This window comes from Sminthopsis crassicaudata, chromosome 4 (genome assembly GCF_048593235.1).
Source record: "Sminthopsis crassicaudata isolate SCR6 chromosome 4, ASM4859323v1, whole genome shotgun sequence".
Taxonomy (NCBI): Eukaryota; Metazoa; Chordata; class Mammalia; order Dasyuromorphia; family Dasyuridae; genus Sminthopsis; species Sminthopsis crassicaudata.
This window is the reverse complement of record NC_133620.1, coordinates 379,741,914-379,768,321: the sequence shown is the minus strand read 5'-3', so window position 1 is coordinate 379,768,321 and position 26,408 is coordinate 379,741,914. Positions and strand designations below refer to the sequence as shown.

General features: G+C 36.1%; 1 protein-coding gene across 1 annotated transcript in view; it reads left to right on the top strand.

The window, feature by feature from the left end:
- GALNT2 (polypeptide N-acetylgalactosaminyltransferase 2) overlaps nt 1-26,408 on the top strand; it is a 250,693-nt gene that overhangs the window by 201,352 nt on the left and 22,933 nt on the right. The window contains exons 6-11 of the mRNA XM_074262371.1: nt 36-101; nt 3,176-3,297; nt 7,047-7,134; nt 17,729-17,816; nt 18,700-18,803; nt 24,082-24,208. Of these exons, the coding sequence (XP_074118472.1) occupies nt 36-101; nt 3,176-3,297; nt 7,047-7,134; nt 17,729-17,816; nt 18,700-18,803; nt 24,082-24,208 (595 nt within the window). The remainder of the gene's footprint in view (nt 1-35; nt 102-3,175; nt 3,298-7,046; nt 7,135-17,728; nt 17,817-18,699; nt 18,804-24,081; nt 24,209-26,408) is intronic.

Below are 26,408 nucleotides of genomic sequence, written 5' to 3'. Positions count from 1 at the left end.
TGGGTTTTTTTTGTTTGTTTTTCTTTCCTTTTCAGCTGAGGATGGTGCTCTCTTGGGGAAGATTGAGAAAGTACGGGTTCTTAGAAATGATCGGAGAGAAGGTAAATTGTTTATTATTAACTTATTTTTATAAATAGCCTAATCTCTTTCATGGGGCTTTGTTTTGCCAACAAAGTGTAATAGTGTCTGTATTTTTAGTTATTATCAAATTCAACATATTTTAGCTTAAGAAAAAAATGACCACATCTTGGCTTCCCATGTCCGGTCTGTGTATGTATATGACATCCAAAATGGTAGGTATATGAAAAGCTTAATATATTGCTTATTAAAATCTCACTTTTAATTATGACCACAATTCTTTTTGGATTTCCCCTTTTCTTTTTTTGGAAAATTGTCTCTTCATCTTATAGGAGGCCTTGATTAGTCAGCAGTCCCTCAGGTATTAGAATTTAGATGAAAACCCACTAGATTTAGAAATGGCAAGTCCTTTGCTTCAAGCATCTGATTTTTATTTATAAGTGGCATTAGAGTTTGACAGATAGGTGAAAGTGACCCACCTGAAGAAAGGAAAGTACATTCCCATTTGCTAGCTTTTTCAATTTTACAAACTCCTGCCTTATGAGCTACTATCACTCTTCCCTGTGCAGTAGTTAGGATCATTGAACATTCTTTATTGACAGCTGTAGGCAAGATTTTTCCAAAGGCAAGAGTAAAACATTGAAATATCTAGAGAAGAAGCTTAAAATATTGTGCAATTAACATCTAGTCAGCTGCTCATTTCTCAGAGCTGCTTGGGAGCTTGATGTTTGGATATCTTGTTCATTCACATTTGGAGAAATCTTTTAGCTATTGAATTTTCCTATATGAAGTTGACAGAACTAAGATGTTTTTCCCCACCCTGGGATTTTGAAGAATTTGCTTTGATTCATCTATACCTGATTTGTCTTCTGTTTCCCCCGGGGCAATAGGGCCCATTTGCAAGATAACCAGTTGCCATTGGAAGTCAAAATTATGTTCAGGGAAGAATTTTATTTTCCCCACCATGTAACGTTAAACTAGTCCATAAATAGATTGAACTTGTTACATGGGTTTCATGAACTTCATATTCTAATCAATCTTATTGGTTTGAAAGGTAGTCATTATAGTTAGTACTCCTAATCTGGCCTCTTCTGTTTGAAACAGAAATGTGGAACAAATCAGAATTATATGACTGGATGCTCCATTTTCATGTTCAGACAACCTAGACAAAAAAAATGCCCTGCTTAATATTTTTAAAATATCTACGAAACTTGAGAAATATTTTTCTATCTTACTTTTGTCCACTAGGGAGTAAAGTAGTAACAATCATTATTTTTAAACACTGATACTTTAATATTAGCAAAATTAATAGCCACTCTTTTCAGTGAGTGTGATTAAGGGAAAATATTTAGAAATTAAAAGATTGTTCTTAAGATAGGGGTTCTTAATCTTTTTCATGTCCCAGACTCTGTAACAGTCTGAGGAATTTTATGGACCTCTTCTCAAAATAATGGTGTGTGTGTGTTTTCTCTGAGGCAATTGTGACTTGCCCAGAGTCACACAGCTAGGAAGTGTTAAATGTCTGAGATCAGTTTGAACTCAAGTCCTCCTGACTTCAGGGCTGGTGTTCTATCCACTGCACCACCTAGCTGCCCCCAAAATAATGATTTTAACTGAATAAATTAAACTATGTAAGACTGCAAAGAAAACCAATCATATTGAAATATAGTTGCCATATTATTTAAAACACAAATTCACAGATTAAGCACCCCTGTCTTAAGATGTAAATTTTTTCACAGTTTGATGAGTTGGTATTATCCAAATTGGGACAGCCCAGTTTACATGAAGAGAATCAGATTCTGGTCAAGACCTGTAAAATACATATAAAATACTTAGTACTTGTGCATGTGTGACCTGATGATTCAACAAAGGTCATGAGCTTGACTCTCTAAAGGAGCTAACCACCTTCCCTTTGTTCCATTCAAGAAGTCCAACTGAGCATCCAAGAAAAATGCATCTTCTCCTCCTGGGGGCAAAAACACTTAAAACATGTCCTGCCCTTTCTGATAGTGAAGCGGTAGCACTCTGTTTCATATACCAAGGACAGTATTGCAGTAGAACTCCTGGGATGTCAAGGAACAAATATAGTTGTTCTGAAGGAAACAATTATAATAGTAAGAGAAAAATGCTATCCAACATTTTGTCAAACTTAAATAGAATGAGGAGCCATTAATCCATACATAAGGATCCCTGAGGGCTGCATATTGACTTTGTTTTAAAATGCAATATAGTGTTATCTATGTTTTATTGTATTTTTATTTATTTTGGTAAATATTTTCCAATTACATTTTAATTGGGCTCTTGCTTTTCTCTGGAACACTGTGGGCTGCTTGCAATGGGCCATGTGTCTGACATCTCTGCTATACATCACAGTCTAAAGTTGTGTGATTTGACCCACAACATAATTGATTTTGTGTTATGGCAAAGAAGCCTTGTAACTGAGTCTTACACACTGAGTAAATACACACTCACACACACACATACACACACACACACACACACACAGACACCATCTATATATCATGTCATATGCATTTATGTCATATGATAAATATGTGTAAGTTGATTAAATCTTTGAAGATTTATATATATTTTTGTATATATATATGTATATATATGTAAGATGATATATTTTAGAAGAATAGAAGAATTTGCAATTTCTGTTACTAAAATTAGCACTATGAAAGATTAGCAGTTATTGACATTTCAAGCGTGCAGATAACAAGTCTCTGAGCCCAGTTAATGAGCAAACCCTCTTTGCTCTTTGCAAGAGAAGTTTTTAAAATTACTGTTTCTGTTGACATATCCATCAGCCTTTAATTATGTGACAGCCTTCCTCACAAGACAGTTGTTCTCTCTGTAGGTTCTTTACCTTAAAAAAAAAAAAAAAAAGCTACTCTTCTGTCTCTGACCACAGGGTGGTATTGATCCCTTCAGCCTGACACAGAATGTGAAACCTCTAGCCCTGCAAGTGGGCTGTAAAGGTTTTGTGGGGGGAAATGTATAGATGGTGTCTGCCAGCGTCCATTACTTTTGTTGTTTTTCACAGAGAGTATAGATTCTCTCCCCTGACAAGCTTCTGAACTCTCACCCACAGGCTTGATGCGCTCTCGGGTCCGAGGGGCAGATGCAGCACAGGCTAAAGTTCTGACGTTCTTGGACAGTCATTGTGAATGTAATGAGCACTGGCTGGAGCCCCTCCTGGAGAGGGTAGCAGAGGTGAGTGAAGAGATGCCCCAAGTTAGTACAAAGGTTGGGAGGGCCCCTCGGTGCATGGTGAACCTTTATGTTGTGGGAAGTGAGGCAATTCCCACTTTGATGGCATTCATTTGGACCAGCTGGGGAAGGGAAAGAGCAGGTCAAAGCTCTCACCTCTGAGGGTTAGAGCCCCTATTTCATTTACATCGATTCTGTTCTGTTGGGAGGCTCTTTTTTATTTACTGAAAGTTTTAGGATGAAGGGTGGTATAGTCTATTAGGGCTGAAATCAAGGTCTTCATTTACCACCATGAAAAGACTGTGACTAGAGAGAGACTTTATGGGTGTTTCAGGTAAGAAAGAAGCCCTGACAGGAGCCTCCACCATGCAGCTACTGTTAGTCCACTGAGCTCCATTTTCTACCATATTCACTTCTTGACTCATTGTTCTTTGGTCATGTTCAGCTTTTTGTGATCCTGTGGATCATAGTCAGGCCCAGCAAAGATACTGGAATTCTTTGCCATTTCCTTCTCCAGTGCATCATCTTTTGTCAGAACTCTTCACTCTGACCTGTCCGTCTTTGGTGACACTGAATGACGTAGCTCATAGTTTCATTGAGTGAGGAGTAAACCTCCTCTACCACAAGAAGGCAGTCATCCAGCAGGGACCCTTCTTGACTAGAAGTACCCGAAGACAGAGGCAGGAAGAAAGGAGAGGGATCTAGTAGGTCACCTCCTGATTTACTATGCATGTTCTATGTTTTATAGCAATGGCGTCAAGCTTGAGTAGAAGACACTAATTTGTATGTTAGGATCCCTAAAGGCCATAAATAAGTTTAATGTCAAAATCTGCATTTCTTTGGCCTTTTTATTTATTTTGTTAGCCATATCCTATTTACATTTTCATGTGGTTCAGGCTGTATTCATAAGTGTCGTGGCTCACCTGGACTAAGAGCTTGCCACCTCTGTCTTACAGCAGCTAATTGTTACTTTTTGGCTCTTCTCATTTCTCTTTCTGTCATGCTTGCCATTCCCCTTAATTCCTCATTCCTTGACAAGAAATTTGCCAGGGATTAATGGGGGAAAAAAGGAATCTGTGAAAGTACAAAAATAGAGCTAGTTTGTCATTGGGTAAGAATGGAAAGCATTGGCGGGGGATCAAAGGTCATACCATGAGCAGAATGGCAATGGCTATTCTAATTGAACAACTAAAATTGTAGCCAGGGTCCTGAGGGGCATAAATGACATAGAATTCTCCTTACCAAAACTGACCATTAAATAAGTGACACAGGTGATCAAGATGTAGTGATTCTATGTTAATGTTACCGAATTCACATTTTATTCAAAGTAGTGAATGATTAACTTAATTGAGAGGTGATTTTAAGATTGAAGTGGATTTCATGATTCTAATAATAAAACTATTTGGCCCCACTTCTCTGCCTTCAACTCTGAACAAAGGCTTGATGACCACTCATGGACCATGTTATTGTATAGATGACTACATAATTGAAGACCCATCCAAATCTGTAAATCTGTGAAGGCAGTTAGGACAGTTTTAATGTTGTAGCAGATCATTCTTCTTATTGAACTCTTGATGATGAGTGTTCTTTCAGACTTCTAAATTTGTGGAACTTCCTATGATGCTAATCCTTTGTTTTTCATCTGAGTTCCTAAAGAACTGACCAAATGATATAACACCAGGCTCTAATCCAAAAAGTAGTACTACAATTCTAGACCTAGAATTAGGAAAACCCAAGTTCAAATCATACTTACTAGATGTATGGCCCTGAGCAAATCACCACTTTTGTCTGCCTTAATTTCCTTATCCATAAAATGAGGATAATAATCATTGTATTTCTGTGTCACTTTAACATTTGAAAAGCATTTTAAAAATATTATCTCATTTTATATTTATAGTAACCTGGGAGGCAGACACTATTATTATTTCCATTTTGCAGATAAGGAAACTGAGGTTGAGAGAGATTATGAGACTTGTCCATGGTGCCACACATAGCTAGGAGATATTTTTCCTGATTTCAAATCCAGCATTCTAACCGTTGCATCATTTAGCTGCTTAATATAACCTTTCTCCCAGGGTTGTTGTGAAGATAAAATGAGATAGTATTTGTAAAGCTCTTTGCCCACCAAAAAGCACTATATAAATGTGAGTTATTGTTATTAACTTCTCTCTGGGAGAATCTTATCTTTGTCGTACAATTAGTTTACTGGAGAATTTGGGGATTTGCATGAACAATCGTCAAAATAAACAGAAGTCCCCTAATACATCATCAGAGGCTACAGGAAAAAATATTTTGTCTGCTTCAGCCATCAGTATTCTGTCATCTTTATCTTAGGAATTTAGATCATGACAGGCCTTAGTCATCATTTTAGAAAGTACCCCTTGTATATGTGCTTCTTAGACTCTAGATAAGTCTAAGAAATACCTCCCCCTATTCATTCCTCTTGTGAAGAAGAAGGATCAAGTAAGTGGTTCTGGCTCCTGAGAATACCCCTGCCAGAGCTAGCTAGATCAGGCTTTGCAGTCTGAAAAAGTCCTTCTCATAGCAGCTAAACTTCAAAATTTGATTTTTAAGTGGCCCAGAATTCAGTGTAGCATTTTCAAAATTCCAAGTGATGACTTATGTTTTCTCTTTATATTCCATACATTCATGCATATAAGAAGTATGTGAGTAACATTCCTATAGAATTTCAACTCTTTCTTTTTTTCTTTTCAACCCATCATTCCCATGATTCTTTTCTTCTCTATTTCTTTACTTCTTACATGACTCAATTTTCTTCCTTGAAAATGTCCATTTTACAGACAGTTCCAAGAGTCTTTTCCCCATTTGCCACATTATCAAGTCCTTGCTTGGTATTACCAAACATTTCTTTTTAATTTGTTTGACCAAGTCCTTTATCATTCTTTGGGCTAACAAAACAGTTCTTCAACTAATTGCTCTGGAGAGAAAATTAACCTTTTGTTGTTCTTTCAAGCGAATCAGAGTCTTCCAATTTCATTTTTGCAATCAATATCAGCTTAACATCAAAATTTGGAAAGGTCAGCAATTAAAAGTCATTATGAACTCTTATCAAGAAAATGGCAGCAGTAGTATGTGAAGCGACTAAGAAAATATTTTCATGAAATCATGGGAAGACAGGCTGCCTAATTCATTTTCTGTCACCACCACTTATCACTTTTCATATCACAGATGTGCCCATGGAAGTTTATTCTTCGCTTGGCTGCATCATTGTGCTGCCTGTGTATCCATATCAGATTGTAAGTCCAAGGAGCAGTATCCTTACTTCTGTTTCACATCAGCTAACGCATTGTTGAATTGAATTAATTCAGATTGAACCTAAATTCTGTCAAAATGAAACCTACATTCTGATCATAATTTAGACATTTTGGAAAACTCTAATAATTTATGTCACTGGGAGAAGGTATCTGGAAAGATCATTTAGTCCAGCCCTCTGCCTTCAGACAAGTGAATATCTGAATCATCCAGGACAGATTTTTTTTTTAATATTTTCAGTGAATTATTATCAGTATGGTATTCATGTTACAATAAATAACATAAATGTGAAGGAGACAAAGAATGGGCATTTGATATGACTATAAGCAAAAAGAGTTGGCAGATAAAAATGGATCTGTTGATTTGCCTTGTTTCTGTGTAATACTAATAATGCTTTTCTCTGTTTTGTGTTTTGAGTTATTTACCTATAGGTTGTTTTTTGTTTTTTTTCTCTCCAAAAAAATCAATATTTATTTTAGGACAAGACCCGGGTTGTATCACCTATCATTGATGTCATTAATATGGATAACTTTCAGTATGTGGGGGCATCAGCTGATTTAAAAGGCGGTATGTGTCTATAATATGAATTAATGCTCATTATGAATCCATTTTGATTTGTGTCAATTTAATTCTGTCCCATTGTTGTCATTCATTCCATAATTGCTTCTTTAGTATCTGCTATGCACCATACACTGGGAATACAAAGGCAAAAAACAAAGCAATCCTTAGAGAATTTATAATCTGTAGTAGGTGAGGGAGTTGACAAACTTGATAAATCAACATGAAATAAATATAAAATAATCAGGATGAAGAGAGGTGGGAGAGAACATCAGGAAAGAGCTCAGGTAGAAGGCAATCCTTGGATGTAGCTTTGAAGGGGATTGTAGCAGGTAGAAGTGAGACATAAGGAACAATTTGTTCAAATTCATGAAGGTAGCATAAGGAATGTCATATATAAGGAATTACAAATGGCCCATTTTGGCTTGACTGTATAGCACATTATGGGAAATTATGTGAATTCAGTCTGGAAAAAAATATTGGAGCCAGATGGCAAAGGGCTTTCAGTCCCAACCAGAGTAATTTCTATTTAATTCTAGAAACAGTAGGGAACCCCTGAAAGTTTCTTGAAAAGGAGAGAGATATGATCATATCAGACAGCTTCATCAGGAATATCAATTTATCAAGAATATAGAAGATGGATCTGAGAGAGTAGTTTTGAGTGTAGGAGACCAATTAGCTCGCGATTGCAATTGTTTTAGTGAGATGATAAGGACCTGCACCAAGATGGGAGCAGTGTGAATAGAAAAAAGGGGACACATAATAGATTTCTTGGCAAAATCAATACCACCAATAAAACTTGGCCATTGAGTGGCCATGTGGGGAAGAAAGGAAAGGAAAGTATCTAGCCTAACTCCAAGGTTGTAAACCTTATTGCCTAGAATGATGGTGGGAGCCTCAGCAAAAACAGAAAAGTTAGGGGAAAGGATAGGTATTGGTGAAAAGATAACTAATTTGCTTCTGGACAAACCTGTTTTAATTCAGTTGCCAAAACAAGCTGTCCCATCCACTTGGAGATGTCTCATATGTATTTGGTTATGTGGGAATGGAATTCTGGAGAGACTAGAGCTAGAAGTCATCTGCCATAGCGATCATAATTGAATCCATGAGAGCCAATGGGATCACCAAGAAAAGGTCATAGATCATAAATTTAGAACCAAAAAGTTTAAAGGTAAAAGGAAGGCCCAGAATAGAGCTGTGTGGGATGCCCACAGTTAGGAGGCTGCTGACATTGGGATCATAGAACTAGAGGTGGAAAAAACCCTGAGGCCATTTAGTCCAATAACTATTCCCTTTATTTCCCCCCCCACACACACACACACACACAGTTAATTTTACATATGAGGAAATGAAAGTCTGTACTGGTTAAATGGTTTGCTTAAGGTTATTTCAGGTATTAAGTGACAGGCAGCATTTGAACCCACATCATCCAACTCCAGAGCTGGAACCTCCAATTCTTTCCACTGGATTACCTTTCCTCATCAATAAAGATCCAGCAAAAGGGGATTGAAGAAGGAGCAACCAGACAAGCGGGCAGTCAGAGAGCCAGGAGAGAATGTCATGAAAAATCAAGGAGAAGGGAATAAACTTTTAAAAAATATTAAAATTTTAACAAAGCAAAAAAATCAAATCAGCAAGCTTTTATTAAGAACCTATGATATGCCAAACACTGTGCTAAGTATTGAGAGTTTTTAAAAGAAAGCAAAACTTGTCCTGGTTTTCAAGGAGGTCATGGTACTAGATTGATAGATAGACAGGTGAACAGGCATGCAGACCGATAGCTGTGAATATGAAAACACACACATGTGCACAATGCATGTGTATGTATGTACATATATAGACATGTGTGTGCATATGCACATATAAAATAATTAACCGAAAATAGGCACTAGCATTTAGGAGAATCATGAAAAGCTTCTTATAGAAGGTGGTATTGAAAGTGAACTTTAAGGAAACCAGAAGGCTCTAGGGAGAAAGGAAAGATCATTGATATATAAAAAGTAAAGTAGATGAAAAGGGAGTTGTATCTGAAATTGGAGATTATCCTTAAGTAAGCTTGATTTTCTTTTTCCCCCTGAAGCAATTGGGATTAAGTGACTGACCCAGAGTCACACAGCTAGGAGGTGTTAAATGTCTGAGGTCACATTTGAACTGGGGTCTTCTTGACTTCAGGGCTGGTGCTCTATTCACTCTTTTATTTTTTTTTTTTTTTAAAGATATTTCCACATTTATCATGCAGTACAAGAAAAATCATATAAAAAAAAAGAGAAAAAAAACTTGCACAGCTTGATTTTCTTTAAAGTATATAGCAACTTCCATTTCACTCAGCCTCAGTTCATGCAAGTCTCTCCAGGCCTTTCTGAAATCATCCTGCTGGTCATTTCTTATAGAATAATATTCCATAATATTCATATACCACAATTTGTTCAACCATTCTCCAATTGATGGGCATCCACTCAGTTTCCAGTTTCTGACCACTATAAAAAGGGCTGCCACAAACATTCTTGCACATGTGGATACCTTTCCCTTCTTTAAGATCTCTTCGGGATATAAGCCCAGTAGTAACACTGCTGGGTCAAAGGGTATGCACAGTTTGATAACTTTTTGAGCATAGTTCCAAATCATTCTCCAGAATGGCTGGATGTATTCGCAATTCCACCAACAATGTATCAGTGTCCCTATTTTCCCACATCCCCTCTAACATTCTGCATTATCTTTCCCTGTCATTCTAGCCAATCTGACAGGTGTGTAGTGGTTTCTCAGAGTTGTCCTAATTTGCATTTCTTTGATTAATAATGACTTAGAGCATTAAAAAGATGTATTCTTTAAGGCAGAGATAAGGAAGGAATATATCTGGACATGAGAAATATCTAGTGCAGAGTTACAGAGATGGGAGTTAGAGTTTCATGAATAAGGAACAGAGAGAAGGCAGATTAGCTAAATCTCTGAGTACAAAAATGGGTATAATGTCTACTAAAGCTGGAAAGATAGATTTATGAATTTGAAAACTAAACAGAAGAGTTTATTTGTGATCCCAGAGAGAGGAAGTCCCTAGAGTTGGCTATGCTAGGAAGGCATAGTTTGATTTGCATTTAAAGAGAATTACTTTGTTAGGAATATGTAGGATGCACTAGAGAAATGAGATACTTGAGGCAGGGAGATCAGTTGGAAGGCTGTTGTGCAGTGGGCCTAAATGTATGTGCTAAGTGACTGAAAAGAAGAGATCAGATGTGGGAGATTTTGTGAAGGTATAAAAGACGCTATAATTCAGGTGAGCATGAGGTGAATGAGGGGAAAAGCCCAGGAGATGCTGAGATCATGTATCTGAGACTGGAAGCATGATGATGCTTTCAACAGAAAGAAGGAAGACCTGGGTGGATAGCTAATGGGTTTCACTTTAGACATGTTCAATTTAAGATTTCTCTGGTACATAACAAATTGAAATTTGTCCAATAGCCAATTGGTGGTGTGGGACTTAAACTTGATGATGATACTGAAGTAGATATATAGGTCTGTAGAGTACTTGCATAGCAATGATGGCTAACTTCAGGGACATCAGTACCCTTATTGAAAGAGACTATAGAAAGAAAAGAAGGCCTAGGAGAGAACCACAGAGTGTACCCACAGTTAGGAAGGATAATGAGCCGGCAGAAGACATGGAGAAATAGTCAGACAGGGAAAACCAAGAGAGAGTAAAATTTCATACAGTTGAAAAAAATCTGGGAAGAGAGTGAGGTCTCTAGTGCCAGATGCACTAGATTGAGAAAGGAGCCTGTGAAAGAAACATCAGATTTGGCCATTAGGGCATTGTAAAAAGGTTTCCACTGAGAGAAGAGGTCAAATGCCAGATTCCAAAGGGTGAGAGAAGAAGTGGAGATAGTGAGTGTAAACAACTTTTTCATGGAATTTGGCTGAGAAAGAGAGCAGAGATATGAGCTCTTTCTTGAAGGAATCCTAGGATATGGTGAAGGTTTTATAAGGAAGGTGAGATTTGGGCATGTTTGAAGGGAGAAGGGAAATAGCCAGTTGATAAGGAGAGTCTGAAGATTCAAGAGAGCAGAAATGATTCATGATCAGTGATATTGCTTTCAAAGCTTGCTTGTCAATAGTATTTCCTTCTGTTTTTCCTTCTGTTCTTTTCTATGCATTTTTACAAAGTTGTTTTGTTTTAAATTTATGGAATAAAACAAGTATTTCCATAACATAGTATATTAAAGCACACAAAACTGCAAATCTGTTAGATACAATTTGCTGTTCGTTTTAAATATATAATTATCCTGTGAATTTCTTTTTTTCTTTTTTCTTCCTCCTTCCCAAAAGAACTTCTTTTATTTTTATTTTTTGATAAATTGTCACAACCTTCTAAATCCCCCTGACCCCTACCTTCTCTCACCCAGATGAAAAAAAAAAACAAAACAAAAAACTGCTTGTGACACTTGTCTTTTCATTTGGGTGAGTGAAGGGCAAAGGGGAGTTAGGAGGTAGGGGGTTGTGAAAGCAGAATCAATTCCCACGTTAACTGTGGCCCAAAATGTATGTCTTCCTCTGCACCTGGAGTCCAGCCCCCTCTCAGTTAGGAGGCAGGCAGCATGCTTCAACTATTAGTCAAAGAGTACTAAGTGGTCAGGGTCAAAGGTTGCACATTTGTCAGTCAATCAGTCAACAAGTCTTTATTCAATCATGCAACAAGTTGTACCTACTACATTCTAGGCACTGTGCTAGGCACTGATGACACCAGTATAACAAATGAAACTCTATTCAGAAGGAGTGTTATATATATATTTTAACAGGAAGGCAAAGTCCCTGTGCAAGTATTGACAAAATAAATATAAAGAGAACATATGCAAATAAATACAGAATAATTAAATACAAGATAGTTTGAGAGTGAGGGCATTACTAGTTGAAGTGGAAGGAGGGAGGATTGGGGAAGATTTCATAAAAGGCAGTATTTGGTAAATACTTTCCAAGCACCAGGCACTATACTAGGGGAAGGGAAGCATTTTATTAATATCACTCTTGATCCTCACAATAATCCTAGTTACATGTTTTATGTAACATGTATTGCACATGTAACATGTCATGGTACAGTTTATATCACCTTGTTCCTTGTGACTTGTTACAGTGTATATGTGCCTAGTTACTTATATGGTTTATGTAACATACATTGCACATGGAACATGTTGTATTTCGCCTTGTTCCTTACATGTATCTGTGACATGTTACATATGTAACACATTGTGTAACATATGTTACATGGTTTATATGTGCCCATTTACTTACAAGTCTCCCCCTTGAGGGTAAAGGCTTTGTTGTTTTTAGTCAGTATTTGTATCCCTGCACTTAGCACAGTGTCTAGGACCTGGGAAGTATGGTTGCTGGCTTGCTGCTTACTATTTTATCAGCACATAAAACATTTCTTCACGTTATTCCTGTACTAATTGCTGCAACACAGCCTCACTTTGGGAGCAAAAGAAGGAGAAAATATTAGGCTTCCTTCCCAATCCACATTTGTCCTCTCCTTCCTCCCTCTGCCACAAAGGCTGCTGCCCAGAACTCATAAAATTGGCCTGACTGGCCCTGTGGAAAGTTGTGAAGAAGGCCAGGTTGTCCTTCAGCTTGCCATCTCTTCCTTAGTACCTCGGGGCAGCACCATGACTCTCAGCCACAGAACCCCTTCTCTGATAGCACTCCGATGGGAGACCTTTGCCTCCTGTCTTTTCCCTGTCCTCTCAGGATGATGAACTCTACTAAATGGGACTGAGTTAATCAGATAGATTAAATCCATGCTAATCTGTTAGCTAGTCATCATGCAGTATTGCTCAAAGGCAGCAGGATGACTTAAACCTGTTAAAAATATACAAGGTCTTTGTGAACATAATGGTAATCATTTTAGGGACCTTAGAGAGCAGGTAATTTTGATCAAGGGACCTTTTTTCCATCAGATCATTTCGTGTTGAATCTTTTCACTCTTTTTTAAAATCTATATAAGTAAGAGAAAGTCAGAGGACAAAAGGCTCTGTTTTTTGATAAGAGGCCAATGAGGTGATGCCCTTCCTTTAAGTAATTAATTCCTTTCAAAAACTAAAATACAGGCATATGATGTGTCATGTTATATTTGTTCATATTATAATATTCATATTGTATGATATTATAAATGTTCATTTTATTTTATAAATGCTAATAGTAGGAGAGAGCAGCCCATGTTTGACCTGTGGAATTTTGCAGAAGCCAATAAAGCCTCCAGACCACACTTGGAGAATTTTTGTTCTGCTATCTGGAGCTTCTTTTTCACAGGATGGGTGGGACTACAGGATCTCAGACCTGTAGTGCTTATTAAAACAGCCTCCTATGGATCACAGCACTTTGGTCTGTTCTAAAAGGGCTTGGATATTTTCTCCCCTTATAATTATGAGAGAGATGCTGGGGTGGTTTTTTTATTATTATTAAATTTTTTTAGGGAAGGAATTCTATGCTCTTTATTTGGAGTAATTGAATCGTTTCTAAAATAGCCATCATTTTGTGGTACAGAGGACCTTCTTTCAAAACACTGGTTTTTCAGGTAGAGCACTAACAACACTAATCATGTTGTGTCTAGACCATACTGCATGAAGTTATGTCCCAGAGATCACGATGGAACCTGTGGTGTGACCGAATCAATGTCTATAATGAGCTAAGCTGTAATAGGACTCCACTTAGAATACTAATGTCTCACCTTTCAGAAATTTGTTATCTAAGAACCTGGCTCATTCAAAACACAGCAGAAGACTAGAAATAGATGTTTCAGAATAGCCAGAACACTTTTCACTTAATATGTGTGTGAGAGCTCATATATTTCACTCATAGAATGAATTGCAATAGCTTTCTAATTGGCTTTCCTACTTCAAATCTCCCCTCCCTTTTCCAAGTCATACTATACACAGCTACTAAAGAGGTTTTCTTAAAGATCAATACTGACCACATGCACTCCCTGACTCACAAAACTCTACTGACTCCCCATTAGCTATAGGAAGAAATAGGAGTTTCTCTAGTTGGCACTTAAATAAAACCCTTCCCAACCTACCTTTTCCAGTCTTGTTTCTATATTACCCATCTCTGTAATAGTCCAAACAAATTGACTTTCTTATTCGTCATACATGGTTCTCCATCTAAAATTTCTACACCTTTACATTGGTTCTTCTCCCATGCCTGAAATATACTTTCCTGCTTATCTTTCCCTCATAGAATTCATAATTTTCTACAATCCTTTCCTACAAAAATCACCTTCATCAGAATTTCTTGACTTTTTTTTGTGTGATCAACCCCTTTGGCAGTCTGATGAAGCCTATTGGCCTCTTCTCAGAATAATGTTTTTAAATTTAAAAAAATGTATAAGATTAGAAAAGAAAGAAATTTTATTGAATTATCAAAATATTTTTTAAGTACCCAGATTCCATATAAATCTCTGTGAAGCATTTCCTAATCCTCTCAGCTAATAATGCTACACTCCCACAATGACCTTATCTTATTTTTTCTTGGTTTGTTTTTTTTTTTTTTTTTTTTTTTTTTTTTTGTAAATAGTATTTTATTTTTTCCAATTACATGTAAAGATAGTGTTCAACATTCAATTTTATAAGATAGTGTTCCAAATTTTTCTTCCTAATACAGCAAGCAATCCAATATAGGTTATCTTGTATCTATTTTTATCTATGTACATATTTGTATTTCGTGGCCAGACTGTGTGAACTTTTTGAGAGCAAGAACTCTCACAGTTTTGCTATTGTCTTTCCAGCACTTAGCATAATACCGAACACATAGTAGGTGCTTAATTCATGAGTATTGAATATTGATGGATAGAAGCTTCTTGACCTAACCAGATTATCTCCTTGACTCTTGGAATCCATAGTGCTTTAAAATTGAAGAGAGGGCCTGGTCAGGCATACTGACAGCTGTAAAAAGTAATTGCCGATATTCTGACAGAAGGAAAGACATTTTAAAATCATAAACCTCTGACAGAACAGTTCAAAAATCCCCTCAGGCTGGAATTGTGAACTCCAAGATCCCTGCACTCTACAGTAGATAGTAAAGGCCTCACTGAAGGTATAGTATGATAATTGGTGTCCTTAATTAACAATGACCCTAAGTTATTAAGAGGAGATTAAATGTGTTCAGAATGTAGTAAATAATACTAGAGGCTAGGTAGCAAAACAGCCAATCTCTTAGACAGGAAGACTTGGATTCAAGTCTAGTTGTATGATCCTGGGCAACTTAATTTATCTATCAGTGCTCTAGGCAATTATCTAAGATTATGAATTTCCAGGGAGATGCTGACCTGGTTTGGCAATGACAGTTTCCAGACTTAAAAGTTCCTCAAGCTAATGAAATCACAAGTCTAGTCCCTGTCACTACAACAACAACAATAATAATGGTATTAAACATTTATGTAAAGTTTGCAAAGGACTTTATAAGCATTTTCTCATTTGACTCTCACAATAATTCTGTGAGGTATTATGCCCATTTTGCAGGTGAGGATATTCAGACCAAGAAATTAGATGACTTGTTCAGCTACTAAGTATTTGAGTTAGGATTTGAACAGGAAGCTTCTTGTCTCTCCTTGACTCTTTATCCGCTAAATCACCCAGATGCTGGTGTGAATAAGGCATGGAGAGTATATTCTTTAGGATTTTTATCCAAAATCATTAATATTAAAGAAATTTTTGATGTCTAAAGTGGTAAGCATTCTGCTATCCTGGGCAACTCATTCACCAAGTTTTCCATATAATTGAATTTTTTTATACTCTGCATATTCAAAAGAATTTTTTTTTTCTTAACAACACACATTACTACAATTAAGGCTTCTCCTACAACAGATTTCTGAAACCAACAGTTGGAGCTGTTTTAAATTATTTGTCTGATCAGAATAGAGAAGGCCAAGGTGACATAGGATTTTGAGGGAATCTTATTAGGGATAAAAATCAAAGAAAGTAGATTAAAAAAAAAAAAAAAAACAAATTCAGTCCTTATAGTCTTATCCTTGGCACCAGATCAGATTTTGAAAAAGGAGAAGTTGGTATACAAGTCGAGTTGGCTGATTTGAGTTTTCTCTGAATGAGCCTCAGTCTTCAGGCTGATTTTCTAGTTTACATTAATTTTGCACATGGGAATGTTTTGTGTACAACATGGCAGGTTTTCTGCCGTGGGCATGTAACAAACGGGTCTGGATCAGATGAGCCGGAACCCGCCGACATGCTGGGATTCTTGGTACAGTAGCTGGAGTTTCCATGGTGGCAAGAGCTGATTTTTAAAAAATCTTCCCTTGTGCATCATCTTGTTCCTGCTACCTGCAAACCAGATGCTTTCTCTATACTCAAACAGGCATCACTGTGAATCTGTAGCCTGATGAACTCACTAGAAAGGTCCTTTGGTGGGCCAGCCCCCAGGAGACCCTGGGATCCCATTGGGCAAAGCCACCAGGCTGCCTTTTTGTTCTCACTTTCCCCATTTCAATGCACCATAGCAAACAGTATAGACAAAGCCCTGAATACAAAGTACACAGAAGTGGGAAATTACACTTAAGCGTAGCTAAAGCTGTATCCAAAAGAGAGCAAAAGTGGGAATAGCTTAGTATGGCTGCCACATCTGTGGAAGCTAGAGCACAAAGTTTCTGAGTTGCAGCAGTGTTGGCCAGGAAATCACTTGATATGTCTGGAGAGAATGAACAAGTGACAGGACCTTTATGTGCTTCTAAGGAACAAAAGTTTGAGAATTAATGATAAAATCTCAGCAGGAGTATAGATAGAGAAGAAAGGAAGGTAACATTTATTATGCATCTTCTATGTGCCTAGCACTGTGCTAAGTGCTTTACAGACATTATTTTATTTGGTTTATACAACAGCACTATGAGATAGATGTTATTATCCCAAATTGGAGGAAACTGAGGCAAGCAGAGGTTAAGTAACTTTCTGAGTATTCCAGTTAGGAAATGCTAAGACTAGCTTAGATTTCAGGTCTTCTGACTCCAGGCTCAGTGTTCTAGTCACTATACTACATAGCATAGAAGTCTATGCTTATTTCCAGAGATACTTAATTTTCTTGGAAACATGAGCCTCCCTAATTTTAGATAAGCATTAAAAAAAAAAAAAACATACTCAGCAAGGTCCAAATCTGTTAGAAGTTTCTCACTTTTTCAATCTTATTCTTTCCTAAAATCTTCCATATTCTAACCCCTCATGACTTAATTTTTATTCTATTTAGTTTAATTCATAAGAGGGGTTTCTTTCAGAGAGGGAAATTAAGAGAATGTTTAGTAACAGCAGGGCTCGAATCTGGCCTCAGACACTGAGTAGCTATGTGACCTTTGATTTCTCTGTATCCCAGTTTCCTCAGCAATAAAAGGGGTCTTCTAAGAATGCACAGAACTGGGTGCTCTGGATGGAAGAGGGAGAGACAGGAAATATTGTTTAAGAAGTGTCCTTGTTTCTTGGGCTTTTCTTCAAATGTATCCAGATTTTATTGGCAAAAGGCTTTTGACTATGGAAGATAAAGGGTATGTGGTAAAGAAGCGTATTGCCACATTTCACTTTGTGATTTCTCATCTATTTTGTTTTGAACTTTCTCTCACATACAGGTTTTGATTGGAATTTAGTATTCAAATGGGATTACATGACCCCAGAGCAGAGGAGAGCACGCCAAGGAAATCCAGTTGCTCCCATAAAGTAAGTTTTTCACATCTTTTAAAGAAGATGTTTTAAAAATTGGTTTCAGTATCCTTTTTCAACCATTAAGTTGCCATATAACTGGCCCAGCATTTTGTCTCCATATCTCTCATCTTCTCACACAGGGTGTAGACATCTCCATCAGTAATTGATAATGTGCTTTGAAATTTTTAAGAAAAGCCTGGCCTGTCTCCATCCCCCAATTTAGGTGGTCAGATCTGTTTTTCCTTAGTGTTATTATAAAAATATATTAAGTACCACAAGAATGTAACAACCTTGTTATTGAAGCTGGTGCTGTTTTTGTTTTTTCCCAGGCTTTTCTTCCTTGTCAACAGGTTATGTTCTGGAAGTCCAAAAGTGATGATGGCTTGCTTTGTAATTGTTTGCCTTCCTTTATTTTGTGACACTCTGCCTACATATTATAGGAAATTAGTGAGGATACACTAGGGTATTAGGGTATACATTAGGTATTCTCTGGCTAATCTTTACAGATCGAATTGGTGTCTGAGTACATTGTGTAGCTTATTGCTGTAGTAACCGTGAGGAGGAAATGTCAAGCACTGTGATCCCCATTTTACAGATAAGGAGACTGATCAAGAGAGAAATAATTTGCCCTGAGTAAATCAGCAAGTTTTGCCCTGTAGTTTTCAGTGTACCTAGTGGGCTGTATAATGTCAAGGCAATAAATTGTTGTCCTGCTATGCCCGCAGTGGTAGAAGAAAAACGAAGCTATTTGAATCCTAAGTGTGGAATACTGGCTGGAGTTTATTTTGAAAAGCATTCTGTAGTTAGATATTGGACAGCTCTGAAAGAGAGAAAACTTCTGACTTTGATTTCCAATCTCTTCCTTTCTTCCCTCCCCTCCCCATTTCTACTTCTTTAGAACCCCCATGATCGCTGGCGGGTTGTTTGTGATGGATAAATTCTACTTTGAAGAACTGGGAAAATACGATATGATGATGGACGTATGGGGAGGAGAAAACCTGGGTATGTGTCTTGTTTCTTCAGAATACCTGGTCTTTTGATAGAAAGCAATTTCTAATTTTTGCAAGCTCGGAGTGCTTGGCTATCTAGATAGTTCTGGAGAAATATCAAAGGAATAGACTCACAAACAACAGATTCTCAATTAAAAGATGTTGAAAAAAGGAATGAGAATGGGAGTCTGGATTATGGGGAATGAAGATCTGACTAATGAGATGTTCTTGTTAATGTTGGCCTTGTTGTAAATAAGGATCTACAAGTTTGGAAATATAGTGGGGACAAACTGCAGAAGCAGAAATGTGTATATGCAGAGTGAAATTTGCAGGGGAGCAGTAAATTTTCTATAAGTCTTGTCGGAGACCATTCCTGGGAGGAAAATACCCAGCAAAATCTGGAAAAAATAACCAGTTTCTATCTCTCAATTAAGATAGTGATTCTTGGGATGTGATAGAGTCCTAGTCATCAAATGAGTTAGGACTGAGGTCAATAATTCTTTGTTGAATACTTGTGCAAAAGCCTCCTAGTTTTATTTGATTTAAAAAAAAATTAGATTTTGCAAATTATTATTACCTGGATACAATTTAATTTCATAATTTTATAACTGTGATTTAGTAGTTGCACCACAGTTAGAACTGGAAAGATTTTTTTTTTTTTTTTTTGCTTGAAACCATTAATTTCAAGTACTTACTTCTGAGCTAATTATCCTTGGCCACTGAGTTTTCTTTGATTATCTTTTGCCTCTGGGTGAATCTTTTTGCAAGTGCATTTAGGAAAGGGAGAAAAATCTGATGATACTATTACTTTGAATAGTTTTGATTTTTTTTTTAAAGTTGTAATATAATTTTGGTTTTTTTAAGTTGTAATATGAAACCAAAGATGGGCTTTTTCCCTTCATTTAAGAAACTGTCATGATGTTTGTTTTCTAATTATTTAGATGACTTGAAACTTTTGCTGATGTTGTGCATAATTTTTGGAACCTTTCAATTGCTGAAGAAATTTGTATTGCTGAAGTAATTTGTTCATGAAAACTTAGTGACTTAATTTTTAAAAATCTAAAAATTAAAAAAATATATAAGGCTGCTCTTTTGAGCTTATCTAAACTAAAGATACTTGGGCTTTGTATGGGTGGGGCAGAGAGCTTGTTTTTCTAGAACTGTAATACAACTAATTAAGATTCTAGAAAGGGTTCCAAGTTACCCAGCTTTTATGGAAAGGCCATTTTAGAACACATTTCAGCATGGGCGACTATACACCCAATCAAAAATAACATGTTTTAGAAAATAAGGCAATGCTTTGAAGTAGCTATTTATGTCAGCAGCAATATACACTCGATGTGTAGCACTGTGCTATATGTTGATTAGTTCTTCCAAAGTGATTCTTGCCAATTGGGATCTTGTGACATGATGCAGAAATAGTATTTACCCCCAAAATGAAGGGAGACCTTTCACTCAAATGCCAGAATGAAAGACAGAGTAAAGAGAGTTTACAGTCTCTTACTTTGCTTTTGTTTTGATTTCTATGCTTCTGTATTTGTGCTATTGAAATTATTGTACTAGGATCATAGGTCACAGAGTCCCAGTTGTGATATTTACAAATTGTATGATTGAAGGCAAGTACCCTAAGCTCTCTCAGATTCCTTTATCTGTAAAATGGGTTTAGTAATACTAGAACTAGATAGGTCACAAAATTTGCGAAATTAATATAAATGTGAGTTATATTACAGAATTTTATAGTATGGTGATTTGAGAGTAAAATAAAGTATATATCAAAGGAATAATATTAGTAAAGAGTCAGTAAACTAGGAGGAAAGCTAAATCAGTGCTTTAGCATTTTATCTGCAAGAAACCTCTTTTTCCTCTCATTGTTAGAGGCAATAGGATATTTCCCTAGGAGTTTTCTGCTCCAGATTTTTTGATGGAATAAGATCCTACTTTTCAAAAGATGTATAACCTACAGGCCACCTCCCTTTTCTTCACTGTTGCTGTGGACTTTGGCTGCAAACTACATATGGCAGAGGTAGCCAGTCATTTAATTTCTACCCATGTATTATCCATGGTAACATTGCAGCGATATATGCCCAAATCTAATTATTATTGAAAATTTTCAAGCATCTCCACCTAGACTAAGAAGTCTTCCATTATTTTTTTTTTTTTATAAAAAGCCATTGTATCTTTTGGTAATTTGAAAAAATAAATTGATCTTCAGGTTCCTTATAACACAGAATCAATATTTCTCGAGACAAGGGAATAAATGGGTGTCTGGGTGGCCCAGTGGATAGAGTGCCATGTCTGAAGTCAGAAAATCTTGTCTTTGTAAGTTCAAATATGGCCGCATTAATTGTGTGACTTTGAGCAAGTCACTAAATCCATGTTGTCTCAGTGCCTCATCTGTAAAATGAACTGGAAAAGAAAATGGCAAATTACTCCAATATCTTTGCCAAGAAAACTCCAAATGGGATCAGTCAAGCATTTCTGAAAAATGACAGAACAACATTTGTTTTTCTTATGAAGACTAGACTTTGCATAATTAATTCTTAATGGGGGGGTCTTCTTGTCAATCTTGAGAATTTATTTAAAGTAATTTGATATTACTTTATTATTTGATATTATTTGATATTTAAAGTAGGTATTATATGTAAATGCAAGCTTATGGAGCCTCAAAAATTATTCCTGTCATATACTAGTATAATGGAAACACCATCAAGTCTAGAGTTATAAATTCTAACTAAGCCACTGGATACCTGTATATCTTAGAATATCTTATACCTGTTTGGGCTTTGTTTCCCTCATTTGTTTAAAAAAAAAAAAAAGAGGGGGACTAAATGGTCTCCAAATTCCCTTCAATCTTTAAAGCTATGGTACCAATAATCCTTTAATTATTTAACTTTTAAAATGACTTCAGTATCCAATAAACCTAATTAATTCAGACTCAGCTAATTCAGAATGTGTTGTAATTTGAACAAGTATTGAGCCAAAATTTACTTTTACAATCATCAAGAAAGGATTCACTAATCAACAAATATTTTTTGAGCACCTCGTAACATATTTCTACTTAAGTATATATGTGTATGCTTTTTATCCAAGCCTATATGGTGCCTGGGGATGAATTATTTTATTATTGAGTTGGATTATTTTCTTGTTGATAGAAAGCAAGCCTGCATTTATGTGCAGTGAAAGTAAAGCAGGTTTGAAGGTTATCAAATAGTAAAAGCTTGTAGGTGGTTTGTAAAAAACAGGAATCTTTGAATCAAAGTCTAGCGTTAAGACTGGAATTCATGAGGTTATCTGCAAACTTTTCCTGATGAAATAAAGCAGAAGGTCAGAGTAAAAATATTTTTTTAATTTAAATTTTTAAAATTTTGAGAACCTTTTATGGAAGAAAAAGCAGAAACACAGGCTAGTACTCAATTAATATTAAATAATAGTATTAGAAGGAACAAGATGTTTAATTATCTCTGTCTAATTATAAAGTTTCATGTGGATACTTTTTTTTTTTTTTTTGGCTGAGGCAATTGGGGTTAAGTGACTTGCCTAGGATCACACTGTTAGGAAGTTTCAAATGTCTGAGACCAGATCTGAACTCAGGTCTTCTCTGACTTCAGGGCTGGTGCTTTATCCACTGCACCAACTAACTGTCCCCACGTGGATGCTTTTAAAATGTTATTTAGGTCTTTCATTTTAAGGATTACATATTGCTCAGTTCTCCAATTACTTTATAGTGTTGCTGACCTACTCTCAGAATGTCTTTATGCACAGGATAGAGAAATATCAGCTAGACATTAATTAATACAGCTAGGTAGATTTGTACTTGGTTGGGCAGCTTTATCAATAGTGGAAAAGGGTGAAGAGAGAGAAAGCGAGACAGAGAAACAGACAAAGACAGAGGCAGATCGGGAAGTAGGGAGGTGCCTCTACTGGCCCTTTCTGGTCAACATTTTTCTTAATGACTTGGGTAAAGAGACAGAAGGCAAAAATATCCAAGTTGCAGGAGACACAAAGCTGAGAATGAATGAAAAAAATCAGTATTCAAAAGAATTTTGGCCCACTGGAATGGTAGACCAAATCTAACAAGATGGAATTTAATAATGATAAATATGAAGAGAGATCATTGGCTTTAGAGGTAGAAAGGGTGTTAAGGATCACCTGGTCCAGTAATGTCAAATTCAGGTAGTGTATCTACTAATTTATTTGAATGTGTGTATATGTGTTCCTTTAAACAAGCCTTTTTGGTGGGATGAATTGTTTCATCCCTTCCTCACCTGCTGATTTAGAAAACCAGAGATTAACATTATCTTTGGTTTTGTGTATTTTTATATTTATTTTGTTGAAGTGCTCCCAATTTCATTTTAATCTGGTTCTGGCCACACTCGAGTGTTGGGTGGGGTGGGCTATAAGTTTGCCCCCTCTGATCTAGTCCAACTTCTCATTTCCTGCACTTATCTTTGGAAAAATTCAGCTGCATAGGCAAGGATGGAGGGAGAGATGCCTTTTGGTAGTAGCTTACATGAAACAAGATTTAGAAGTTTTAATTGACAGCAAATTCAGTGTAAAAAAGCAATGTGGCATGATAACATGATTGCAAAAAAGCTAATGTTGTCTGAGGCTTTCCGCTGAACTGGTCAGACCACATCTGGAATATGGTCAGTGATTTAGCATATAAGATGATTGACAAAGTGGAACACATGCAGAGGAGAGACCATGATGGCAAAAAGGATTGGAGGCCTTTCATATCTGTATCAGCTGAAAGAATATTTAAGATATTTAGCCTGGAAAAAAAGAAAGCTAATGTGTTAGCTGTCTTTAAATAATTTTAAAACTGTTATTGAAGGATAGAAGGGAGATAAATTTTTTTTATTAGTCTAGAAAGTAGACCTAGGAGCAATGAGTGTAAGGTAAAGATGGATTTTGCTTCAATTGAGGAATAATATTCTGACTATTAAAGCAGTTTTCAAAAATGAAATGGATAATGTAAGATAGTGACTTCTCTTTCAGTGAGAGTGTTTAAGAATCAAGAGTACCAGGGATGTTTTATGAGGAATTTCTGTATGGAATAAGAGATTATATTAATGATTTATTAGTCTTATTAAAGCTGAAGACATAATAATTCAAAACCTCTGTGTTAATTGATTTATTTAACTCCTTTGAAATATTTTAATTCAATCAACATTGTATTCAGTGGCCATGTTTCAACAAACCAAGAGTTCACCTAGTGTAAGAATGGGAATGTCTGAAGATATTAAACTTTCATTCTTTGAATAGTCATTTGTTCTCAATTATTGTTACAGAGATTTCATTTCGAGTGTGGCAATGTGGTGGCAGCCTAGAGATCATCCCTTGCAGCCGCGTTGGGCATGTGTTCCGGAAGCAGCATCCCTATAGTTTTCCAGGAGGCAGTGGCACTGTGTTTGCCCGGTAAGCAGCTTTAAAAAAAAAAAAAAAAAAAAAAAGCTTTTAAATTTAAAAAAAAAATGTTCTAACTCATTCTGCTTTTTTCCTGAATAAGTTACAGCTACCACACTCAACTAGACACCTTCCTGGAAGACAGGGGAAATAACCTCTGAAAGAAAATCCTAAACCACAGGTTATTTTTGTTTTGAATAAGGAGAGGATCTTTGGGCTTAGGTGCTAAATTTTGTATTGTCAAATACAATTTCAAAACTTTTTTTTTTTTAATTCACAGGGATATTTATGTGACAGATTTGGGGACTAAGCTAACTTAAATACTCAATGTTTCTATGCAAAATGGTTCATTTAAGATGTGATTAGATATTTGATCTTGAACAATTCTCCATGCTTCTAGTTCTTCCTCTCTAAAATGAGGGTCCTGAGCCAAATGATTCTCTCTGTGTGTCTTTCCAATTCAAAAAATTCAGTAACATTAAATTAAGAATATAGGTATTTAGAAATTATCCGTGAGTTCTATGGATAGTGGAAGAGTTTGTGACCAAGCAAAATACTGTGAGGATCATAGAAGTTAAATTGGACAATTTGATTATAGAAAATTTAAAAGGTTTTTTGCACAATCAAAACTGGTGCAACTAAAATTAGAAAAGAAGCAAATAAATTGGGATGGGGAAAATCATTGCAGCAAGCTTTTTTAATATATATCTTTTTGCTAAAACATGTGGAACTGATTCAGATTTGCAAGAACAAGAGCTTTGCCAAATTAATAAAGAGTTAATAGACATAAACAGAAAGTTTTCAAAGAAAGAAATCTTGGAGTTAGAGGAAGTAAAAAGGAGGAAAGGCAGAGAAGAAAAAATAAATTTTGTTAATTTAAAAAAAAAATATATATATATACATATACATATATATACATATATATATATATATATATGTATATGTATATATATTTTAAAAGAAGACAACCTGGGAAGGAAAAAAGAATGTAGGTATTTTAATTTTATAAAATGTGGGTCTGCCACTTATTTGAAGTGAGAATACAAATGAAATATAAATTGCCTATGGATCTTCGAACTTCTTAACAACTCCTGCCTCCTATCACTGTATTTAATTGCTCCAGCTCCATCAATGCCTGTTGAGCCTATTATTTAAGGTTCAGTAAAGACCTAACTGCTCTGTTAAGATTTCTGGATCTTTCCTAACATTTGATTTGTAATTTACTTAAACACTCATTATGTGCTACTTTCATTTATATATGTGTGTGTCTTATCTTTCCTATTAATTGAGGTCCTTAGGGACAAGATCTGTGTCTTAGTCATCCTCATATCCCTGAAGTGCCTTCCGTGTAGTAGATTTCAAAGTGCTTTTCAAAACAATATGAATAATCATAGCTCATACATATATAGCATTTAAGTAAATATTTTTCCTCTCAACAATTCATGGGGTAGGTACCACAAGTATTATTAACTTCATTTTGCAAACAAACTAAAATTCAGAGAAGCTAAGTAATAGTATTGTAGGTTTTAGAACAGAATCTTAGCTCAACCATATCATTTTACAGATGAGGAAACTGGGCTACATAGAGACGGCCACTCAGTAGGTGACCAAGATAGAAGGTGAATCAAGACCTTCCACTCCAGGATCAGTATTTCTGCTTTCTACTGTACCATTTGACTAAGGTCTCATACAACCAGAAAGGTTTTTTTGGTTTGATTTGGTGCATGGTAACTAGGGTTAAGTGACTTGCCCAGGATTACACGGCTAATAAATTGTGTCTGAAGCTGGATTTCAACTCAGGTCCTCTTGATATCAGGGCCGGTCCTCTATCCAGTGCTTCATCTAGTTTCATCTAGTTAGCTTCCTCAACCAATAGGATTTGAACCCAAAACCTGAATCTAAGGACAGAAGGCTTTTTTATATGCCCTACTGCCTCTCTTAAATAAATCGATGCAAGCGTGCCTGTTTAAAGAACGAGGGAGATCTATGACAAAACATAGATTATACAATAAATATAGGGAGAAGAGTAAGATGGTGCTATGTCTGTGAACTGCTGAATTGCACATATCAGTTGAATTGATTGGTCATTTCATTTAAGTAACTGGTTTATCAGGTTGTTTTTTTTTTGTTTTTTTTTTTTGTTTAGCTGACTGAATTGTCATTTGGCTATATCCGAAAGTTACCTCATTCTTATAACCAAAGTTCTGTCTTA